At 42.1% G+C, this 22,168-nt stretch overlaps 1 protein-coding gene across 1 annotated transcript in view; it reads right to left on the reverse strand.

Annotated features, from left to right (window-relative positions):
• The window catches only part of efnb3b (ephrin-B3b), a 110,013-nt gene that overhangs the window by 51,814 nt on the left and 36,031 nt on the right, over positions 1–22,168 (reverse strand). Inside the window, exon 2 of the mRNA XM_034676118.1 lies at positions 7,067–7,356. Coding sequence (XP_034532009.1) covers positions 7,067–7,356 — 290 coding nt within the window. The remainder of the gene's footprint in view (positions 1–7,066; positions 7,357–22,168) is intronic.

Below are 22,168 nucleotides of genomic sequence, written 5' to 3' on the forward strand. Positions count from 1 at the left end.
GCGGCAGGACCTCGAATATCAACTTTATCAACAACAATGGCGGAGGTGTACAGAGGAGAAGAGCTATCACACTTTTTTCGAGGTATAATTTCAGAGTTTAAAACTGATGCTGACACAATTTATATCAACAGTTTTACAGTTTCTCATAACAAAAAAACAAAGGAGCATTTAAAACAGACCCAACTGTCCCTGCTGAGGGAAGAGGAGGTAACACTTTCATCAGGCAAAAATGGAAGTCTTGCGTATCTGATCCGGAGGGCTCCGACCTGCCAGCTCAGATACGCAGCCGGAACGCAACGGAGTGGATCCAGTGGAAGTTAACACATTGACTAGAATAGAAACCTATCAGATCCGGTGCTGTGGCGATCGGAGACGGACTGGACACGGATCTGGTGGAATTTGGCCGTCAGTATAAACACTTCTGTAGCCTCAATGTTAACAGACAAACACAAAGAGGACAGCTGGAAAGGCCTTCTGCTTTTAAATTTAAGTGTAACTCATTAAAGTAAAACAGGATGTTTTTAGCTCTGAACAAAACAGAATCTTAAAGAACACTCGACGACCTTTGAAATCTGAGCACTAAACAGACTTTCTGCTGACTTTTCTTCCCTCTTAGTTTTCCTCTGAAAATGAATTCTGATGTTCCACAAACCTTGCATTCTAAAGAAATATATCAAAATAACAGACATCCCACTGGGACTCAAAATTAATCCCCACAAAGCTGCATGTTACAAGATATGTTCACCAAATTATAAAAAAAATCTGAATAATCCACAATGCACGTTGTTATTGTATTTTATATAAACCACTCCTTCGTAGGAACAACAGTTCACACTGAGGACAGACTGAAACAGATCTTGTTTCTCATGTTGTGAGGATTTTTAAGAGCAAATTATCTGAACAGATGAAACCAACACTGTGTGCATGGCCCAACACTAGGAGTGAGCCCGAGTGAGGATCTTGTTTTTTTGAAAGCGGGGGAACTGACCCTTGAAATCAGCTGATCGTGCACCAGTTAAAACAACAACTCCTCTAGTCTTCTCATGTTACAATCATGGGTTCTCTGTCCCCTGGGCTCAGCTGCATAAAGATGGTTTCCTCCATCAGTTCTCATTAAAAAGACACATCATCAAAAACCACACTCTGATTGTGAGTGTTTGTGAGTGTGCGTCTCCGTTTGTGTGTGTTTGTGCATGTGTTACACAAGGCATGGCGCCTGCTTTCAAAGGATTCATTAAAAGCAGTGAAAGGCTTGATCTGCGGTCTGGGTTGGATGGACTGAGTATGTCTGCGTGTTTGTGTGTAGTTGGAATTGAATGGGGAAAGAAAAGAGGGGGAGAGGGGGAGAGGGGGAGCTAAAGGGCGGAGAGAATAAGGGAAAACAGACAGAGAGAGAGAGAGAGAGCGAGAGAGAGAGAGGGAGAGTGTGACTGAGAAATGGGTTTACATAAACCCTGACCTCGTGTTATGAATGAAAACATCAATCAATGAGGATAACTAATCAATTTTCCCACTCTTTCTCTCCTCTCTGCAGGATGCATGAGTAAAGAATTACTTTTAATGGGATTCATGTAATCTGATTACAAACAGCAGCATCTGTGCTGCATTAACAGCTCACACACCAGGACAAACTCAGACTTTAGTTCAGCTTTCCTCAATATAATTATTACTTCCTCTTGAAATAATCAATGATACAACTTTTTAATGAGGTCAAGACTAACATTGATATGAGGCTGACATCTTTAATGGGATCTTTCACCAGTGGTGTACTCTGGGCACCTCCTTTCAAACTCCTATACTCACAGTTAAGTTTAGTGAATTTCAATGTATTGATGCAGCGATAATGAGAGGGGGGTCGGGGGGTCCTCCTCCAGAAAATGTTTAGCACCTAACACGTATTCCCTGCATCGTGGTGAATATTTTTGTGAGCAATTGTGGTGGGAATTGAATTATAAGAAAGGAAAACACAAAACTATTGATATATTTCAATAATGTTGATTATATAGAGGGGCACCCAGAGGGCACTTTTAAAGTATGTATTGACTGTAAGGCATCCAGGACTATTTTACCACATTAAGTTAAATAGAAGGGCATCCAGGGGGCACGTTTCAAAGTTTTATACATGTGAGGGGCATCCAGAGGGCAACCCACATCACCCCCATCCTCTTCTCCTAACATTGGCTTCCAATCAAATTCAGAGTACAGTTTAAGATCCTCATTTTAACATAGAAAGCTATCCATCATCAAGCATCCACATATATCTCTGGATTTGACACTGGAGTATGAATCAGCCTTAAAGGTGACCGTACCTTTGAGCTGATGGCTCCAACTCTATGGAACAATCTTACGCCCCAAGTGCGCTGTGCTGATTCCACCAAGACTCTTAAAAAGACTAATTTGTTTGTAATGGCTTTTGAGAGGGCTGCACGGTGGTTCAGTGGGTAACACTGTTGCCTCACAGCTAGAAGGTTCCTGGTTTGAATCCCTGGACCGGCAGGTGGAGTTTGCATGTTCTCCCCGTGCATGCGTGGGTTCTCTCCGGGTACAATGGCTTCCTCCCACAGTCCAAAAACATGCTCTCCAGGTTAATTGATCACTCTAAATTGCCCGTAGGTGTGAGTGTGTGCATGAATGGTTGTCTGTCTCTCTGTGTTAACCCTGTGATAGGTTGGCAACCTGTCCAGGGTATACCCTGCCTTCCGCCCGTAGCCAGCTGGGATAGGTTCCAGCCCCCGTGGCCCCTAACGGGATAAGTGGTCAAGATAATGGATGGATGGCTTTTGACCATCTTTTGTAATTTCTTGTTATTTTGTCTGCTTGCATTATTGTCTTATTTATTGCACATTGTATTGTCTGTCGATATTGAAACTCTGTGAAGTACTATGTGACTATGCTCTGTGAAAGGTGTCATACTAAATAAAGTTGACTTTATTTCACTCACTTTTTCATGCATTTTCCAATGAAAGGGCATCAGAGAAGGCAGTTTGTAAGGTTTTATCTAATCCAGGAGGAAACTTTAGCGCGTTTCTTCTCCGACATGAGTACATCTACCTCCCATCGCCCCAGTCTTCAAAGGTGGCTGATTACCCGGTGGACTTAAAGCAAGTTACTGGTAATCTGTAATGGGTTTAACTTGAAATTAACCCCAACTCCTGTTTTTTTTTCCCTCCCCCTCTTCCACATCTGAGCCGCTCCACATCCACACAAATTCTTTCCGTGCATGGTATGCAGTGTGCAAATTAAATCACGCTACATGCTATAGGTTAATTAAAACAAGATTTCCCTGAGGCCTGCACTGCACATATATGCTGACCTTCCACACATGCACATACATACATCGACTGTAACTACACACAGGGACAAACCAGTCCTCAGTGAGTTCTGTATGCATGCAATCCTCCCTACAGGCCCAGTTAGCGTGCACAGGCTGCAGCAGATATGTGGCTCTAAATGAGCAGGAGGATTAACTGTTATTAATTATCTCACAGGCTCATTAAGTACACAGAAGCTCTGCTGAGAGACTTAACACAATTCTTCATTAGGAGCAAATGATCAAAGACTCACTGCATGATGCACACAGGCTATCTGGTGACGTTATCAATAAGTTATCAGCACCAAATGCTCTTTCCGATCAGCTCTCCCCTGTCTTTTCACCTCTCCAACTCTTCCTCTACAAACGTGTGATAAAAGGGTGTGTGTTTGTGTCTGAGAGTGTGTGTGACCTTGTGTTGCAGCCTTCATTGATTGGGCTGGAGCTGTCAATCGATCCGTCTGGTCTGTGTGAGGAGATAAAGGTGTTTCTATCTGTGGACACTCCAGCTGCCAGGTTGAAGTGCAGAAAAGAGGTTGGCAGAATAGAGATGGAGGGCGACATTTGGCCCCATGCTTACATCTCTCTGGCCTTGTAAAGAGTTCATCACTGTTTTTACTTTGCTGCAGCGTCGTGTAATTCAAGTTTAAGGCAGCTTTGAAACACAAAAACTACTTATTGATGGACGTCTTAAAGTGTGCGATGTCTTTGAGCAGAATGAGCCTCAGAATAGGCGTGTTGACACATAATCGGTATCTGTGCAATCATGTAAGAGGAGATATTTGAACCCGGGTCACACTGAATAACTTGCTGAAACGCAAAGATGGAAACAAGCTCGGACACTTTCTTAAAACAACAGGCTTTGTGGTGGAAGTGCAGAACCGGTATGTTGCTGATTACCTGTTTCAGTGACACATGACAGATAAAGACGTCTTGCAACAGATTCTGACTAATGCCAGCAATTTGTCAAAACGCAACTTCTGAATTCTACACTCAGATTTACAGACTGTTTTTTAAAAACGGCTGATGTTCAATGGCATTGTTCTGTGCTTCATGAAACACTTGAAAGCTTTGCTCTCCTTGGGTTGCATAAAATCTGAATATGAGCAGCACCAATAATAATAATAATAATAATAATAATAATAATAATAATAATAATAATAATAGTAGCTGGTATTTATATAGCACCTTTCAAGAAACCCAAGGTCGTTTCACAGGGTCAGGTAGGGGGTCTGGGGTGAAGGCGGGGATAACACTATCTAACGGGGAAAGGCCTTGAGGAAAAGGTGCGCTTTGACTGCTTCTTTAAAACGGTCCAGGGTTGGGGCACTGCGGATGTCTGGAGAGAAAGACTTCCATAGAGTAGGGGCTGCCACACTGAAGGCTCTGTCTCCAAAAGTCTGCAGCTTAGAGATGGAGATGGAGAGGAGACCCAGGTCCAATGAGCCTAGGTTCCAGGCTGGAGTGTGTTGTGGGAGGAGGTCAGCCAGGTATTGGGGGGCGGGGCATGCAGGGATTTGTAAGTGAGAAGGAGAAGTTACCCTGGACTTCCACCAGATCCGTCTCCGATCTGATGCGTTTTCAGAATGCTGGAGTCATGTGACCGAGCTGGAGTCATGTGACCGAGGTTTTCCTGCCCATGTTGTCTTTCTGGTCCTCTGAAAACCTCTGACCTGTTGACTCCAGGCCTGGCTCCGCTCATCATGACTTTGGTTTGTTGTTGTAGTTAAGTGAAATACGATCTGGTGATAACACAGAGTGTTTTATTCTGAAAATTAACCTGATGTTTTCATTTTGTTTCGGTGAAACCTGACTTCCTGTCCCGCTCCATCAGCTCTGTTGTGAGAGCGGCTCCAGTGGAAGTTAACACATTGACTAGAATAGAGACCTACCAGATACACTGACGGATCAGAGACGGATCCAGTGGAATTTGGCCGTGAGAGATGTTCCAAACACTGCAATGCGTGCGACTCAATGAAAGGAAAAATGTCTACATGGAGTTTAAATGAAGTTGTTAAAAATCTGCCCTCCACTATAAAAAGGTACCAGAACATTTTTTTAAAGCTAAGTTTGTTCTGCTTCTTGTCGACATATCTGATGTGGCATTCATTAAACATCTGTCACTCACTGAACAGGTTATCAGCAGGTATCAGGTTGCATTCATTCTCCTCCAGACTTATCAAGCCAAAATTCCTGAATCAAGGGGCGCACATATGAAACACAAATACATTCATGGTGACATACTGCACCACTGCCCACTATCTCACTCCTTCATATCTCATCACAGAGAAATACATCTGTTATTAATGACTCAGAGTGCAGGAGGAACATGCCCATTGCCTCACCTTGTTTCAAAAGCATGCAGTCTATGAAAAACTGAAACTAGCGAACAAATATGGAACACAAAGAGGCATGAGGGACATCACATGTTTCCAAGACCATCTATTCTCTTTTTTTCCCCCCTCTCTCTCTCTCTCTCTCTCTCTCTCTCTCTCTCTCTCTCTCTCTCTCTCTCTCTCTCTCTCTCTCTGTCCCAGTGTTTCTCCTCCTGCTAGCTCTCCTAGTTCCATCTATCTCTGTGTTTTTTTTTCGACACGGCAGATGAAAAGAAGTGAAAAGAGCATTTGCACACCTGAGTGAATCGAGCTTGCAGGTGCGTGGGAGGAGAGCGTTGGGAATCGAACAGGGTCTCTCTCTCTCTATCTCTCTGTCTGTCTCTTTGTGTTTCCTGCACACTCTGGCTCACTCCTGAGGTGTTTTTACAGTGCCTGTGTTTGTATTGGCAATTTGTGTGAGTGTGTGTGCACACCTGACTGTGTGTGTGTGTGTGTGTGTTTATTGCATGTTGCGTGCACTGCGTCTATTGTGAGAGCTGAATGCTCCTGGCGCTCGATCTGTATTTAAAAACAACCCCCAGGTTTCGGCTGACGCGACCTTTACTTACAGATTGTTCCGTCCGATACAAACGCTCGGTCTGGCTCGCCTTGATGACCTCATCAGGTCTTCACACAGCCAACTCCAAACAAACCTTCTGGATAAACCAAAACAAACTTTGCTGCAGCGTTTACGGTCACTGCAAGGCTGGCAGTAACAATAAACAGGCCCGAGGCCGGCATCCGCAGTCCAGCAGGACAAAGACACAGCAATGACACACACACACACACACATGCACACACAAAGGAGACAACACCAAAGCACAAATGCTGCCACTATTAACTAAACACAAAATCCAATAAAGCGTTGATGAAGGACGAATCCACAGCACACTACAAAAAGTGACACAGATTAAACCAAGTTGTTTTAACTCCACTTAAAAAAGAAACATCCTCTTGAGTGTGTTTTAATCTGACGAGGTGGAAGAAGTGAATTTATTAACAATGACTCAAACAACCTAACACTAAGATAGAGCATTTCTTTAAAGCTACAGGCGCAGCTGCTCATTTTCTACAGTGTACGTCCTGTACTGTACTCGCCTGCAGACCGGATCCCACAACTCTCAAACCTAATTACTCCAAACACACCCGCCCAATCATCAGCACCATCACGGAAATAAACAAACACACTCAGGCACAATCAGAAATCAGCCATGCAATCATAACAACCACCCTCCCCCTACACACACACACACACACACACACACACACACACACACACACACACACACACACACACACACACACACACACACACTGCAATAAAAGCTAAACACACAATCTGTCCACTAATCCCCAGTGTTCCTGTTTCTTCTGGACTTACCGATGATGTAATAGTCGTGCATGCTCTTGAACTCGTGGCCCCAGAGGTTCGGCGAGAACTCCTGGAACTTGATGGTGAAGCGGCGTTCACGGATGGGCTCATCGCAGGTCAGCACGATGTTTGGAGGGCCCATCACCTCGCAGCGGTCCGCCTGTTCCCGTGTGGACACGAGGTAGAGCTTGTAGAACTCGTACTCCGGCGTGGACCTGGCCGTGTCCGAAGGAGGGCAGATGAGGTCCAGCCGGTCCCCAATCTGAGGGTACAGAACGTAGCCCTTATCATCCCTGAATCTGAAGGGACGACAGAAGAAGAAGAAGAACATTAATCAGAGTTTCTGCATCCTGGAACAGCATTGAAACCAGTTCAGAGCCACCTGTCCTTGCGTCTGATTGAGCAACAGATGGGTCCTCTACATCTCTTATTTTCCTACTCCTTTCTTATTTTCTCTCCTTGACAGGGAACAGGTGCCTTTTCAGAGGAACAGCAGAATTACATTTTTAACACACAAGCTCATGCAATCCCCTGTTGACCCCATGAGGAGGCAGGAAGAAAAGCAGGGAAATGTAACCACCTGTTGAGGACCCACATGGGAAAAATAAGCACCGGCACACAGCCGAGAAGGATTCAGCTGTAAGAATACATGAATATGTGCTCCTCCCTGTGAGCTACTCAAAAACGACCTCCAGTTCAGGGATAATCTGGCGTAGTCAGAGTCCTCTCCATTGTGAAACATACTTAAGTTGGCAAATGTATGCAGAACAAACTAAAACGTGTAGGAGTGTGTCTGCCTTTACAATAAAAGTAGTTTGCTGAAGATCAGAAGAATTCAAAACAAAACATGTTGCAAGAGCATCCAACAAACTGGTGTACTGGGGGGGGGGGGGGTTCAGTGCCCTCATGTCTGAAGAAATCACGCTACAGTGCCCTCTCAGATAAGATAGACTTTAAGGTTTACTTATCATTTATAAAGAACCTTCCAGCCTGGCCCCTGAATATATCTGTGATTTGCTGTCACCCTACCAGCCCGGGCGCAGCCTCAGATCCTCAGGCAGGAACCTCCTAAAAGTTCTCTCACAAAATTAAAATCTAAGGGTGAACAAGCGTTGCTGTTCAGGCTCCACGACTGAGGAACAACCTGCCTGAGGATCTCAGGAGAGCTCCATCAGGATCTTCTTTTAAATCACTGCTGAAAACATATTTTTATCGAAAGGCCTTCTTGTAATATTGTTTTATCCAAGATGCTACATTTATTTTTAATTTACTTTTATTCATGTTTTCTTTTATTCACTCATTGTTTTATTTGTTTAAATGAATTTAAATGTTTTATTGTTTTAATTGTTTTTAGTAGTTTCTCTTTTATTCAGCTGTTCCTCTTAAACTGTCTTGCTAGCTCTATATGTCTCCCCCATGCTCTGTTTATTACTGTGGGTTTTTATGATGTAAAGCACTTTGTAACATCTGTTTTGATAAGTACTATATAAATAAATATATTATTATTATGATTATATATAGATAAAACATTACAAATTGCCTTCTCTGGTGCCCTTTCATTAGAAAACAATGTGCCCTCTGGATCATCTTGTATTGATCTTAATGTTGAAAAATACTCCCGGATGCATACAGTTAATCAATTGTTTAAAAGTGCATGAATACATTTAAATTCACCCTAAACCATGAGAACCAGGAGTTTGAAAAGAGGTGCCCCAAACTTTTTTTTGGCCCCTGCCCGTCAAACAGCCTGAGTAGGCCCCTGTAGGGCTGGGCTTTAATTTGGTAATGATAGTTATCATGATAAATTTTTTCTCATTATAAATATGACAAATGTTCAATAAAATTTTGATATATTTAAACCTGTAATTACACCCCCCAACTACTGGAAAGGGAGGGGGCGCTAATGTGCCTTAAAAGCTAGTTGCCACCCGACATTAGACAGAAGACGAAGACAGCATTGAACAGCCAATCATGTCGCAGGGTGAGAGGTAGGCGGGGCTTAAAGACGTTTGGAGCAGAATGTAAACACGGCTGAAACAAGCGACAGCGACACGCAAGAAAACATACACATCTTACTTACTTAGCACCGTCAGAAATGATGGATTCAAGAAGCTCATCAGAAAACTAAATCCAGATATAAACTAACAAACTGTCTGCTTTCTTCAAAAAGCAAAAATCTGACTCTACATTTAAATGAAATAATGATTTAATAATTATTGTGGTAATCATCGATATCGACTGCTATGAAATATTTCAACGTGATAACATAGTTTTCAATATCGCCCAGCTCTACGGCCCTGCCAACAAAAGAACCACAATGCATGCACACAAGTGAATGTACACGTGGGATATTAATGTAAAACACTGCTGACAGACCAGCGTCAACACACCCTACCTTTGAAACGTTTTGATTTGAATGTAAATGTTCCTGCAGCATTGTCTTTTCTTTTTTTCTTAGAAGTAGGAACTAAAGCACGTCCAAAGAGGAAGGAACAGAAAGACAACTCCTGCTGCAGATCAACACAGAGAAGCTGCCAATCCAACATCTCAGGTACATTCAGTTAATTACTTTGCAAATTGGCTGTTTTGATGTAAGTCTGTCTTCCACATGATACGGATGATGTGCAGTTTGTTTATCGCTTACCTGATGATTTGACACCTGTCATTTATGAAAAACATGCAGCATGAAGAGAATCTAACACGACAGGATTTAATCAGATTGATAATATATGGTTTGTTTTCATGACTATTGTAGTTGTTATGTTTCTTTTAGCAAACAGCTAAAATCAAGTATGGATGAATTGATTGTTAAGAACTTACTCAAACACATTTTTGTTTTGATTTTCTATCATGTGGAACAAACTTCATGTGGTCTCATATTTCATTTAGCTATCAGGGAGGTGTTTGAAGTTTAAAGCATGTTTGGGTGACATTCAGGTCTCCACGGGCGCTTTTGTTCTCTGCCGCCGGACTGATATGACCCGGTTGTGCTCCCGGCTGACACCCGACCACGTACACATGCTTATTCTTCTCAATATGAAAGAATAGACAGAAAACTGGACACTGTGAGTCTGATGAGCCTGCTCCACACGTTGATATTCAGTGTGTTAAACGTTTTGTACACCTCAATACGATCCATAGATATTCAACACTGTCAGTTATATACACTTTGTTAATAAGGAAGATTTGATTTAGGGGAAAATCACATTTGGCATTGTTTTTGACATGGAACACGTCTTCGTTTTAAAAATGATTAATCAATCATTTATAGCCTCACCAAGGATAAAAACCAAGACGGTTTAGAGGAAATACTTCTTCTGAATTCTGAAATGAATTGTGTTGTTGAACCAGTAAGAAGCAGACATGAAAAGTGTTTTTCTAGTACGGGTTTGGAGGACTGGTGGGCCCACTGTGGGCTTCAGAGGGCTCTACATGAAACGCAGCAGTCAGAGGGGCATAAACTCAGCAAATGACTCAGACGCTGTCATTCCCCTCACAGCACTGGGCCATCTCAAACTGATAAGGCCAAATACTGTGAGTTATCAACTTAGCTCCCGAGGCCTGTGATGACTTTACTCCTCCCGCTAGCATGCTTGGCTAACAGTGGGAAACTAGAAAGTAGTCTGTGCACACCCATCATGACTTTATCTCAGGTTAAAACAAATGTCACTCCCAACAGAGATAAGAGGAAGTGTTTGCAGAAGTGAAAGATTAAAAAAGAGGAGGAGAGTTTCTGGATTGTGTCAACTATTAGCATCCTCCCAGAATGCCAAATGACACTTTGATGTGAAGTGGGAGGAAGCAAATGCCTAAAATGTTAAGAAGCCCATTTTCAAACGCTTTTTCTGTTTCCAACAAATCCACATGAACACTTGGGAGTCACAGCACTCAAACCTGCTTCATTATTCTCTCTGTTCTACTGTCAGACGACTGTTTGACCATTAAAAAATCAACAATACAAGATCACAAAGACTGAATAGACCCAGAAAATGTGTTGCATAACTGTGCTGTTTAAAATACAAAATAAACCCTGCTGCTGTCACATTAGCAACACTTTCATTTGTGTGACAAACAATTACTATTGTCTTTCAGGATTTACTGGAAAGCTGACAAATGTCATGCCTGTAATTACACGACATAAGAGTGTAAAAAAAACATTCAATTGGATTTTTATTTGAATAACTTCATCGAGAGAAATGTAACTTTGATTTTCACTCTGTTCTAATTGCTTCTACAGATTTAAAGGCTAGTTCCAGATATTTGATTCTTCACTTCTGCAGAGGAAAAGGACTGCTCAGTATCATATTTAACAAAGTAAGCTTTGATTCATTAAGCCTTTTTAGTCACCGCTGGGGTCAAGCTCGTAAAATCAATGGATCCAACATTTCCCAGATAGCAATTTTATAACATTTTTAACATCTTTTTTTATCATTCCTCAGAAGATTTTTCAGAATTTCAGGGTTAGTTTCTCAGACTTTAAAAATGTACCACACAAAAACAAACACTCTTCTCACTGACTGTGTTGCACTAAGCATGCAAAGTAAACCGTCCTTGTATTCAATCTGTGGGAATGTTAGTCAGAATTTGCCCTACAGCTCCACGTCCTCTCTGCTGTCCATGCATGTTAGCTCTTTAACCGCTCTGTGACTCTTAAGATAGCCCTTCAGTTTTATAATCACTGTCCTAGATTACATGGGACTAGATAGTGAGTCTGCAGCAGTGCTAACAGCTCTGTTTGGAAATACAGTAGTCTAGGCCAGGAGTTACCAAACTTTTCAGCCCGTGACCCCCAAAATATAGGTGCCAAAGACTTGTGACCCCCACTGTCCCTCAAAGTGATTTAATGTGTCTTCATTTAGCTGGTCTGCAGAAAATGACCCTACCTATATGAGCATGTGTCTGTGTCTCCTCTGCTGTTATGAATGAACCTGCTGCTACTGATGCTTTTGAACTGTTCACTAACTCTAAACTTAGGAGTCACCTGGAGAAAAGAAAGGCAGAACACTCGTTACATTTTCTATTTTCAAGGTTTTAATTCAAGGTTAACTCTATTTTTATGGATATTTTTTACTGTAATGTGTAAAATGTACTATTTTTACATAATTAAAAAGAATAAACATTCTGGAAGACATCTCAGGACCCCCATTTGTGTTTTGCAACCCCCCCAAGGGGTCCCAACCCACACTTTGGGAACCTCTGGTCTAGGCAAAGTTATGTTTGCTAGCAATAGCATGACAAAATGCTAAACAATGACAATACCAGAATGCTGACAAAACCATGTCTGTTACCGTATTTATTACCTAAGGTGAGGATGATAGCTTCTTTATATTAGCCTGCTTCATATATTTGCTAGTGTTATAAACAAACAATTGAAGCTGATGCGGAAGAGTTAAAAACTGCAGTTCATCAAGTGTCCACTTGAGGCTGGCTCCGGAAGAACCGGAAACCACATACACACCCATTCAAAGAAGACGATCTTTACAGCAGAAATAAACATGTTTACAGCCTGGTTCAAAAGACCAGTGTAGTCTGGATGGCTCATTTCTCTATCAGCACACACTGTACTGGGGGGGGGGATTTTTCATAACGCGGTCATTTCAAAGATATTTAGATTAGGGGTTTTCCATCACGAAAGGCACAGCTGGCTTGATTGACTGGCGGGAACACTGTAACTGTTGGCTAGGAGGCTCAAAGCCCGCCTCTTTACCTCACACTCGCTCGACAGAGGTTAGGTTGTGTTCAGCATTTCCCATTTGGTTCGGTGGCGTCACGGAGACTACGTCCATTATTAATACAGTCTATGGTTATAAACCAAAGCCCTGGAACACTGACTGTCATAGCCATCTTAAGAGCTACACTGTTAGCATAGCCAAGAAACATTTCAGCTAAGGCAACAGGCTAACATGCAGCACATGTTGGACCGGAACATTTTATTATTAGTTATAATTGAAGTGAGAGACTTGCTGTGTAAAGGAAGCATGTGATTTAGACAATGATAACACAGGAGACAGTTTATGAAGTGTTTCTAGGAAGAGACAGAAATATTCATTTGCCACACCTGCAGTTTTTTTGACTACACGCCCCCAAACTTCCTTGCAGTCAACTATCTCTTAGCACTGCGAGCTAACAGCCTTACACCTGCTGTAAATTGAGATGTGAGCTTTATCTGTTGGTGTTTTGGCTGGCGGCGTGCACCAGAGGCGAACTTGAGAAAGCAGACTTAACGGCAGAAGAGCTTTAGCTGAGGCAGGCCCAGAGGCCTGCTGGGAAGCCACTGTTCCACTTCTCATTACCCAGGTCACTCGGGGTTATCAGGCAATACTTAGACTGGAGAGGTAGGCACTCAGCTTCACTCAACACGTACACACACACACACACACACACCAGTCACACACATTTCACCTTCCTCTCAGCCTCAGACAGGCGAGCACAGGCACTCACACCATTTATAGAGTATGAACTGTAAACATGGTGGTGGTTCCTGAGGCTTCTGCTCCAAAGCCTAAACAGAAAAAATCTATTTCACACACACACACACACAAAAGCAAGCACCCCACACAAATGCCCTACTGCTAAACACTAAAGGTTTGCCCAAACACATCCACCCACATCCAAACACACAAGTTAGTTTTCCCTAAACATGAACACTGACAACACACACACACACACACATGCACTTAGAAACATGTGAACAAGCACACACACATTTCTAAAAACAAGCACCTTTTGCTTCCTGCATGACGCATTGTGTGAGTGGTATCTGATGGTACCCTGAGTCACAGTCGAGCTGCATTGCAGAATGGCAGAGCAAACACACACGCACAGAGGACGATATGACTGTTGAGGTAAAATGCCATCGGGCAGGTGCAGCGCTCCGAAAAAGAAAGACAGAAAGAAGGAGAAATCAGTGAAGTGAGAGACAGAGAGGGGAAGGTGGAAAATTGATATTGAACATGTCAGGGAAGGTATGCGGCAACAACAAAGAAAAACGGTGAACACGCAGAAAGGAAAGACAGACACAAAGGGGGAACACTCCTCACAAGGAAAGACCGTACAATGTAGAGAGAGGAAGAAGGAGAGAAGGAAGGATGTAGACCGACTCCACATTCCTCCAACAGAGCTCCATTCTCTGATAGGTTCCATGTTCAGGGTGTCAGATTGGCAGAGTTAACCCCAGTTAACCTGGAGTATAAGTGAATGATAGTGTGTGTGTGTTTGTGTGTGTACACACAGTAAACAGGACAGGGTAGGCAGACCTTGTTGCAATCTCATCCAGTGAGAAAAAGAGTGTGTACAGTATTTATCTCACAATTCACACTCCCTCTCCTCTCTGTGACACTGTCAACAAACCCAAACTGTATTCAGACAGATGGTGATAAACTGTATTGTTTTATGTGTTAACTCCACCTTTAAAGTAGTGAAAGTAGATCATCACATGTGGGTGTTTTTTTATTTTATTTCTCAATTTGTTTTTGGTGTTATTATTATTATTATTATTATTATTATTATTATTATTATTATTATTATTATTATTTATGTACCTATTTTTATTATTGTTATTCATATTGCTTTTTTACCTTTTGCATTTATTTATTTTTTAAATATTAACATATTTATTTTATTTATGCTGCATTTATGTAGTTTCACTATTTTTTATTTTCCTTTCTATTAATTTATTTTTTATTTTAAATTATTATCATTAATTATTATTGGTTGCTTTTTTGTTCATTTGCTTATTGTGTTTCTTTTACAGAAAACATCCCTTGCTTTAATTGTTTACATTTATCTTTTGTATGTAATGTGTAAAAATTCAAATAAACAGATCTATAAATCAATAAAGTGGTAAAAGATGCAGGCGTGTTTGTGAGCCACACGGTCAGGTTTGCTGCGTCGTTGGAGAAGAGGAGAAAAGTGGAGTGAGGTGGACTTATAAACATTTTTATAGAGTTCATCTGTGACCACATCTAAATAAATCATCCCATTCAGACTCTGCCTTTGGCACTACTATGTTTCCCCTTTACTCTTTTCTTTTTCGGCTACACTTTCCTCTGAGAGAGTCTGTCTGTCTTTCCTATCCTCCTCTCTTTTGCTGTCCACTCTCTCTCTCCCTCCTTTTTCTCAGCCCCTTAACAATAGATCCATTCATGTGGCCACACTTTGAAACATGGCGTGGGGGGTTGGAGTGGGCCAGAGGTGACACTGAGGAGGGGGGAGAGGAGACAAGATGGAGGGAGGCGGGGAGCTTTCCTCTCTTTTCTTCTCCGCAGCTCTTTTATGAGGGCAGAAACATCATTTTCTCAACCTAAGCGTCTCTCCGCCTCGACCCCTGCGCTGAGCTGAGAAGACTGAAGTGTCAGTCTGTGTGACCTCCCCCTGTGACCTCTAACACCTCGTGCTTTCACCCTCCATTCCTCCCCCTACTCCTCAACTCTGCCCTCTCCCTCTCTCTGAGTGCTGCGGTCAATAACTAGACTTAAAACCACAAAAAGATGGAAATAAAAATCAACAACTTGTGGTTCTGCAAGACGTTTAAAAGCTGGTCTACGCAGTCCAGATGCTGTCTGTGCTTCTCTATGACCCGCATTCTTGTTTCTCGTGTCCGTCTGCATGTTGTCTGCCAGTGTACCTGCTTTGGGCGGCATATCGGACAGCTCAAACATTTCCCAGATTCCACAGCGGGAACCTGAGCCATGTCCAGCCCGGGCACACAGGTGCAGCCTGAGGGGGGGTGCTAGTGTATGTCTGTGTGAACACAAGAATATAATGGGCGGGGATGAGGGAGGGCAGACTAGAGCGAGTGAGAGAGCGAGCGAGTGCTGAGCCTAAGAGAGAAAAATAAAAAAGCATAAACGCAGAGAAAAGAGGCGAGAGACAAAAGAGAGAGGTGGGATTTGAAGTGATAAAACAAACACATAAGGACAAAGGGAGAGCAAGAAGTGGGACAGATTGCAACAGAAAACAGTGTGGAAAATTATAAACAAACAGAAGAAGAAGGATTAAGAAAAATGAGAGGAAGGACACAGAAGTTGGCAGGGAGCTTCCACAAAATAAACCCAAATTTAAATCAGCGTGGAGGATTTACTTGAGACTCCACATCAACTCTGACCTCCACCATCCTCTGTGGGGGTTTCGTCCTTGAGCTAACCACAACCTGGTGTGAGCGGGAAGCCGAGGAGAGACAGCAAAGGACCGATCTATTAGGGAATAATAAACGATGGCGGCGCTCAGTTCTGTGGTGGGGGAGATTTATGGCGGGCCATGCGCATAAAGCTGTCTGCACTAATCTCATGGTATACACAGCGTAATCACACTCACAGGCGTCTGAGTGCACCCCCCCCTTTTTTAATGTACACACGCTGTCAGACGCGCGGCAGGGGAGCCAGAGTAGCAAACCGATCAGCTACGGGAGGAATACACGCTCTATAGTGCAAGCGTGCACACACGCACACACACCCGCTGAGCCGCAACACCTGCAGGCCATCTAGTAGCTGTCTAAAGTTAATCCGCTGGGCCTCATTTACTAGAGAGGTGCTTTCCAAAGAATGCCACAATGAGCAAACACACACACACAGCGGAAAACGTCCATTTTGAACTTGTCATTTAGGTCCACATGGGATGTTTAAACTCACTTTTTAGGGAAAATTCTTCAGTGAAATTCATTTTAGTCCAAAGCTTCCTCGTGTTCCTTTGTGGAGTAACTTTCAAACAAATGTTAAACTTAAAGTTATAACTTTGAGAATATGATTCAAGAGATTTTAAAAGGTACATTTCGACTAAGAGTTCTGGGGTCTTTTAGCCTCCAGAACTGCTTTACCCGGAACTAAAAGGTTCCTGTGCCCCCATTGTTGTCTGTGTCTCGACCACGGTCATCACAGATGATACCATAGAAGCAGACGGACAGGCAGGTGTCATCATGAGCAACACAACACTTAGCCTGTTAGCATGGAAGAGACTCATCGGCCGGTGTTTTGGTTTAAACTGCAACCCTGTTAACTGGAGACTTTCAGATGCATCCCTCATAAACGTCTTTAGACGATCATTAAATATCTGATGAGGATATTTTGAAATGTTAATAAAAACTAAACTAGTTTGCATTCCCAGGAACTCCCTCTGTGTTTCAACAGCTGTGTAAACTCCACAAACACTGACACGTTCAGCTGAAGGGCTCCAATTTACAGGGTCACTTTTAAAACCGTAACACCGGGAGAGACGCATTCACGGTGGGCTGAGAGAAGACTACTGTAACAAGCTGCTAAATCAAGAGAATCACAGCTTCTTCTTTTGAAAAGTACACACACATACAAAAAAGATAGAACAAATACAAACTAATGAAAGAAAGAGAAATCAAGTGAATCACAGATGTGTGTGATGTTATTGTGGACGGAGGGAGGAATTAAAACACTGAGGTTAATCTACCAATCAGAAACGTTCAGCATTGCAGGCCCTGACTCCCGAAAGTCCATGGACCTTTGATAAGTACTGCCCCCCCTAGCAGGAGCTTTTTGGGGGGGAGATTATCTACCCCTGAACTAAATTTAGACCCTGGGTTGAAACGCACGTAGTTCTGGTGTAAAGTCCCTCTGGTCAAAAAAACAGCTAAAGTGTAAAAAAAATCTCAGTGAATGTTTTACCTACTTGAGGAAAGTATTATTTTAAGCCCCAGCATTGGATTGAATCACTTTGCACCCATACAGAGAGGGGACCGCATGTGCGATCATTTTTCACTGTTCTGCTGCAGCAATCAGTCCTCCTATATGCTGTGAAAACCATGAATAACAACAACATGTAACGTAAAACACATGGTTTGGAGTGTATCTTACATGAATCCATGTCACTCTCAATCCATCTTTGACACGGCGCTCGCAGGAAGAAGAGCTCAATCAAACTGACCTGTTGTGCTCGGCACGTCTCACCTACATCTTCAGCCTGCTGCTCCATCTGATGCTTTACAATAAAAGATTCAGGAGCTTTTAAATTTCACTCGTGTTGCGTTCTTTCATCTTGACCTCATCTTTGATCGGTCTTGTAATCGAAAAGGGCTTTTTCAATGCCTGTACAAGAGCGTTTGAAGCCCATTTTGCCGGTTGAACTTGAGGCCCTGCATCAAAAAAGCTATTATGATCTGCAGATGTATCAGTGTGTGAGGCCTTCCAATAAAATATTACTGAATTAGGTCTTTCTTCAGCTGTTATATAATTATTTAGTCATATATCTGTCTGGGAGTATTAAATTAATCTAGAGTACCTCACTGCAGCTTTCTGGGAAAGCACTCAAGGAAATTATTTAAATCCTGTATTATCTTTGACACAATGTTTGTCATCTTAAACTGTTTTAGAATTAATAATTAATGATTATTATTTTGAAATTTGCATTATCTGACAGAGCGTCTTACAAGACGACACTGCAGCTTCTAACATCCCTGCACAGGGCAGACAGACCGCTTTAAAATATCCATAATCATTATTAGTGTCTTCATTAAAGAACCATATACCCTGGAGAAGGGCTGGAGAAAGTGGTCTTTGACTGTGTGTATGGAGCTGGAGAGATAGAGATACATTTGTACGAGGTAGAAGGAGACAGAGAGGGGGAAAGAAAGAGCTATAATGTAAATTGATGAGGGTTTGAGTCTCTCTAGAAGGCATGGCCCAGATACCACCGAACATTTCTATTATGAATGAAACAGTGGGATGGATGTGAGTTGAATGAGGCAGGAGTAGAGAGAAGAAAGTTACAAGTTGGGTGAAACACTTTTATAGCTTTTAGCGATATGGAGTGGAAAGCTGGCGAGGACTTCTATTCTGTTAATAGTCTGTTCAGTGAAGCAAAAATGGGGATATTAACAGGTTTAACTTTCTCACTCGTTTGAAAAAGTCTTCATGCCTTGTGACCTGCATGTTCTAGCTGGTAGGGAAGTTAGAACATGTATGTTCTCCAGCCAAACCTTTCTTGAACCCTTGAAACTTGGTCGAGAGCCCATCCATCCAAAGGTACAACAAATGTCAGGCTCAGTTTGCACAAAACTTCTCCCTATATCCCTCTCTCCAACTTGGTCTCAGCAGATGTGTGTCTAACATGCGTCTGGTCCTGCTGGAGGTTTCTGCCTGTTAAAGGAAGTTTGTCCTTGCCACTGTAACTTGCTAAATGCTGCAAAGTGCTCTGCTCATGGTGGATTAAGATGAGATCAGACTGAGTCCTGTCTGGAAGATGGGACTGGATCTTATCCTGTCTTTATGTTGGGTCTTTGTTAATAATGGAATATAGAGTACGGTCTAGACCTGCTCTGTTTGGAGAGAGTCTTAAGATAAAGCTTGTTGTAATTTAGTGCTATACAAATAAAGATTGATTGATTGATTGAGAAGTATCTTCATGTCAAGGAGTGATAATCTCATCTGATCATTTCCTAATGCTTTGTTTAAACAATGGATGAAACAGAGTAAGTTGAAAGCAATTGCTTGAGATAAAACCAGCAAACATGGACTCTGCAGCTCCTCCTCAGCAGAGAGCCTCTTCTCTCTGTTTGAGTTATAAAACAGTGATTTTAATGAATTTGATTGGCAGCCACAGCAGGGAACTGTTTCAGCCAAAGAAAGTTAAAGCCAACTTCTTGGCCAGCTCTAACTGAAGGAAAAGTAAGCTAAATCTTTTGACATAGTTCTTATCAAGCAGCTTAAGGGCCTGACTTTTCCCTCGAGAGTCAGGGGAGCATAAAAACAGTGCAAACAGGAGGGCTGATACTGGATTTATAAATGCTAAGACATCTTGCACTAGCATACGTATATTCTCAATGGCTTGCTAACATAGCAACAAGTAAATAATATGTAAGAGCTGTGTTTCCAAATTGTGTTGTGGCCTAAACAGGCAGACAAAAATGCTTCATACCACTTTGGAAAGCTAGCAAGCACATTCAGTAAATGTAGATTAGCTTCTATCTGCCAAGGTGCCTAATAACTACTGATGCACACATTCAATCAACTACATGATTCCATGTCGTCACCAGAGCAAATAGTCAGTTAAAAAATATATAAATATGATTATTGTTATAGACATGAAATACATGTGATAAATACAAACGAAATATAACAGGTAGAAAATATGTATAAAAGACAATATAAATATAGTAATAATATAAAACAGGTATTTGGATTTAAGATATATTAAATCCAAATACCTCTTCTCCTGACCCGGCTGTATATATTTGACATTTGTTTTATATTATTACTATATTTATATTGTCTTTTATACATATTTTCTACCTGTTTTTATTGTATTTTATTTATCACATGCACAATGACCAATAAAGGCTATTCTATAAGGCTATTCTGAAATTCCTGTCATATGTTGTATCACGGCTGTCGCTCCACCTCTAGCGCTACCTGGTGCTTTAGCTCCAGATAATGGATACTGCCACAATACTATGGTGCTCTACAACCTGAATGTAAACAAGCACAGATGACAGACTCAACCAGAGCCACAGCAACAAGCACAGGCATGTGGAAGTTTACCTGAAAGGAGGACTGAAGTCTGGCGAAGTTAGCATTGCTAACGTTAGCCAAACTCTGTAAACCAATTTTACAATGTTTGTGATCCTGTGATTGGTCATGTTAAATCATTTGTGCTCAATCCTGACGGTTATTTGAGTGTTTTTCTCTTTGAAAAATGTTAAGTTTGTCGAAGTTAACCTGAAAGGAGGACTGACGTCTGATGAAGTTAGCATGGCTAAAGTTAGCCTGTGATCCTGTGTTTGGTCATGTTACATAATTTGTGCTCAATCCTGACAGTTATTTGAGTGTTTTTCACTTTGGATTAGTCGATAAGGTGTAATCTAAACTTCCATTTTAACAGCTAGGAATTAGCCTTGTTCGAAAAGACAAAAAAAATCAAAATTAAAATTAAACTGGTGAATCCCGACATAATTGATGCTAACATGGCTAGTTTAGTGACATCATTTTTCAGCCTTTGCTGACACTCCAAAGTGGCGAGATTATTTTAAAGCATCATTCATATTTAAGCTTGTAGAAAAAAGACCCTAAAATGAATGAACTAGCTTACAAGCTAGCATCTAAATGTAGCATAAAGGTTACCGATTTACTGTTTTCAGTTTGTTTTGCTGCTTAGAGCAAACAGATGAAACTAAGGCAGCTTCAAAGAGAGGGGACGACTGGATGTTAAAGTGCAAGAAGAGAGAGGTGAGGCAGAAGAAGAGATTAGTCAACTCTGAAGAGTGGTGTGAACATGAAAATAGGAGCACAAGGTTGATGTAAAGTCAGTGAGCGCTGCAAAGCCCTCAGGAATGTTGGTGGTGAGAAACGACAACGGCGGTAATAGTTTCCATATGGTGTGAAAGGAAGGTTAGAGAGAGAGAGGAGAAGAGGTGGAGAGGGAGGTGAAGAGACAATGAAGACTTTAAGAAGGGGAGGTAGAGAGAGAGAGGGTGAGAGAGGGAGAGCTGGGAGGTGGCAGTCAGCAGGTAGGGATGCAGAGCCTTGTTTGAATAGTTAGCTGGTATCCTGGGACTTTGAAGGTAACCGCGCCCTTGTCATCACACACACACATACACACACACAATCGCTAACACGCACACACTCGTCCTCCGTGTCCAAAGGCGGTCCAGAATGCCGCAGCGCTTGTGTCACATCCAGTACATATCACACTCGGCTTAACCACAGAGACACAGGATGGAGGCACGCTGGACGCCTTGGCATTTGCAAAGAGCACACATGCAGATACGCACATTGTGTTTGTCCCTCCTACACACACACACACACACACTCAAGCTTTTCTCCCGCTGCGTTCGATGCATTCCATACGATACAATGCAGCAGACGAGCGTATCACATTAAGTTGAAACTTGTAGCTGCACCATGAGCAGAAAGTAAAAGTGTGGAGAAAGACTTCTTCTCGTCTTTGAACAAATGTGAACAACGCAGCAACTGTATTCAGGTCAACACAAACTTTTCCCAAGCAAACATCTCCCGCTCTCTTTCTCCTCATCCGTTCTCATTTGCATCCTTGTTCCTGTTTTTTTTTTTTTTTTTTTCATGTTTTCAACTCCTGCATTTCAAGCTAAGAACTTTTGTTGGCGGCGTCTTTTGACTCCTCTAAACATTAGTT

The sequence above is a fragment of the Notolabrus celidotus genome, chromosome 23 (assembly GCF_009762535.1).
Source record: "Notolabrus celidotus isolate fNotCel1 chromosome 23, fNotCel1.pri, whole genome shotgun sequence".
NCBI classification, from domain to species: domain Eukaryota; kingdom Metazoa; phylum Chordata; class Actinopteri; order Labriformes; family Labridae; genus Notolabrus; species Notolabrus celidotus.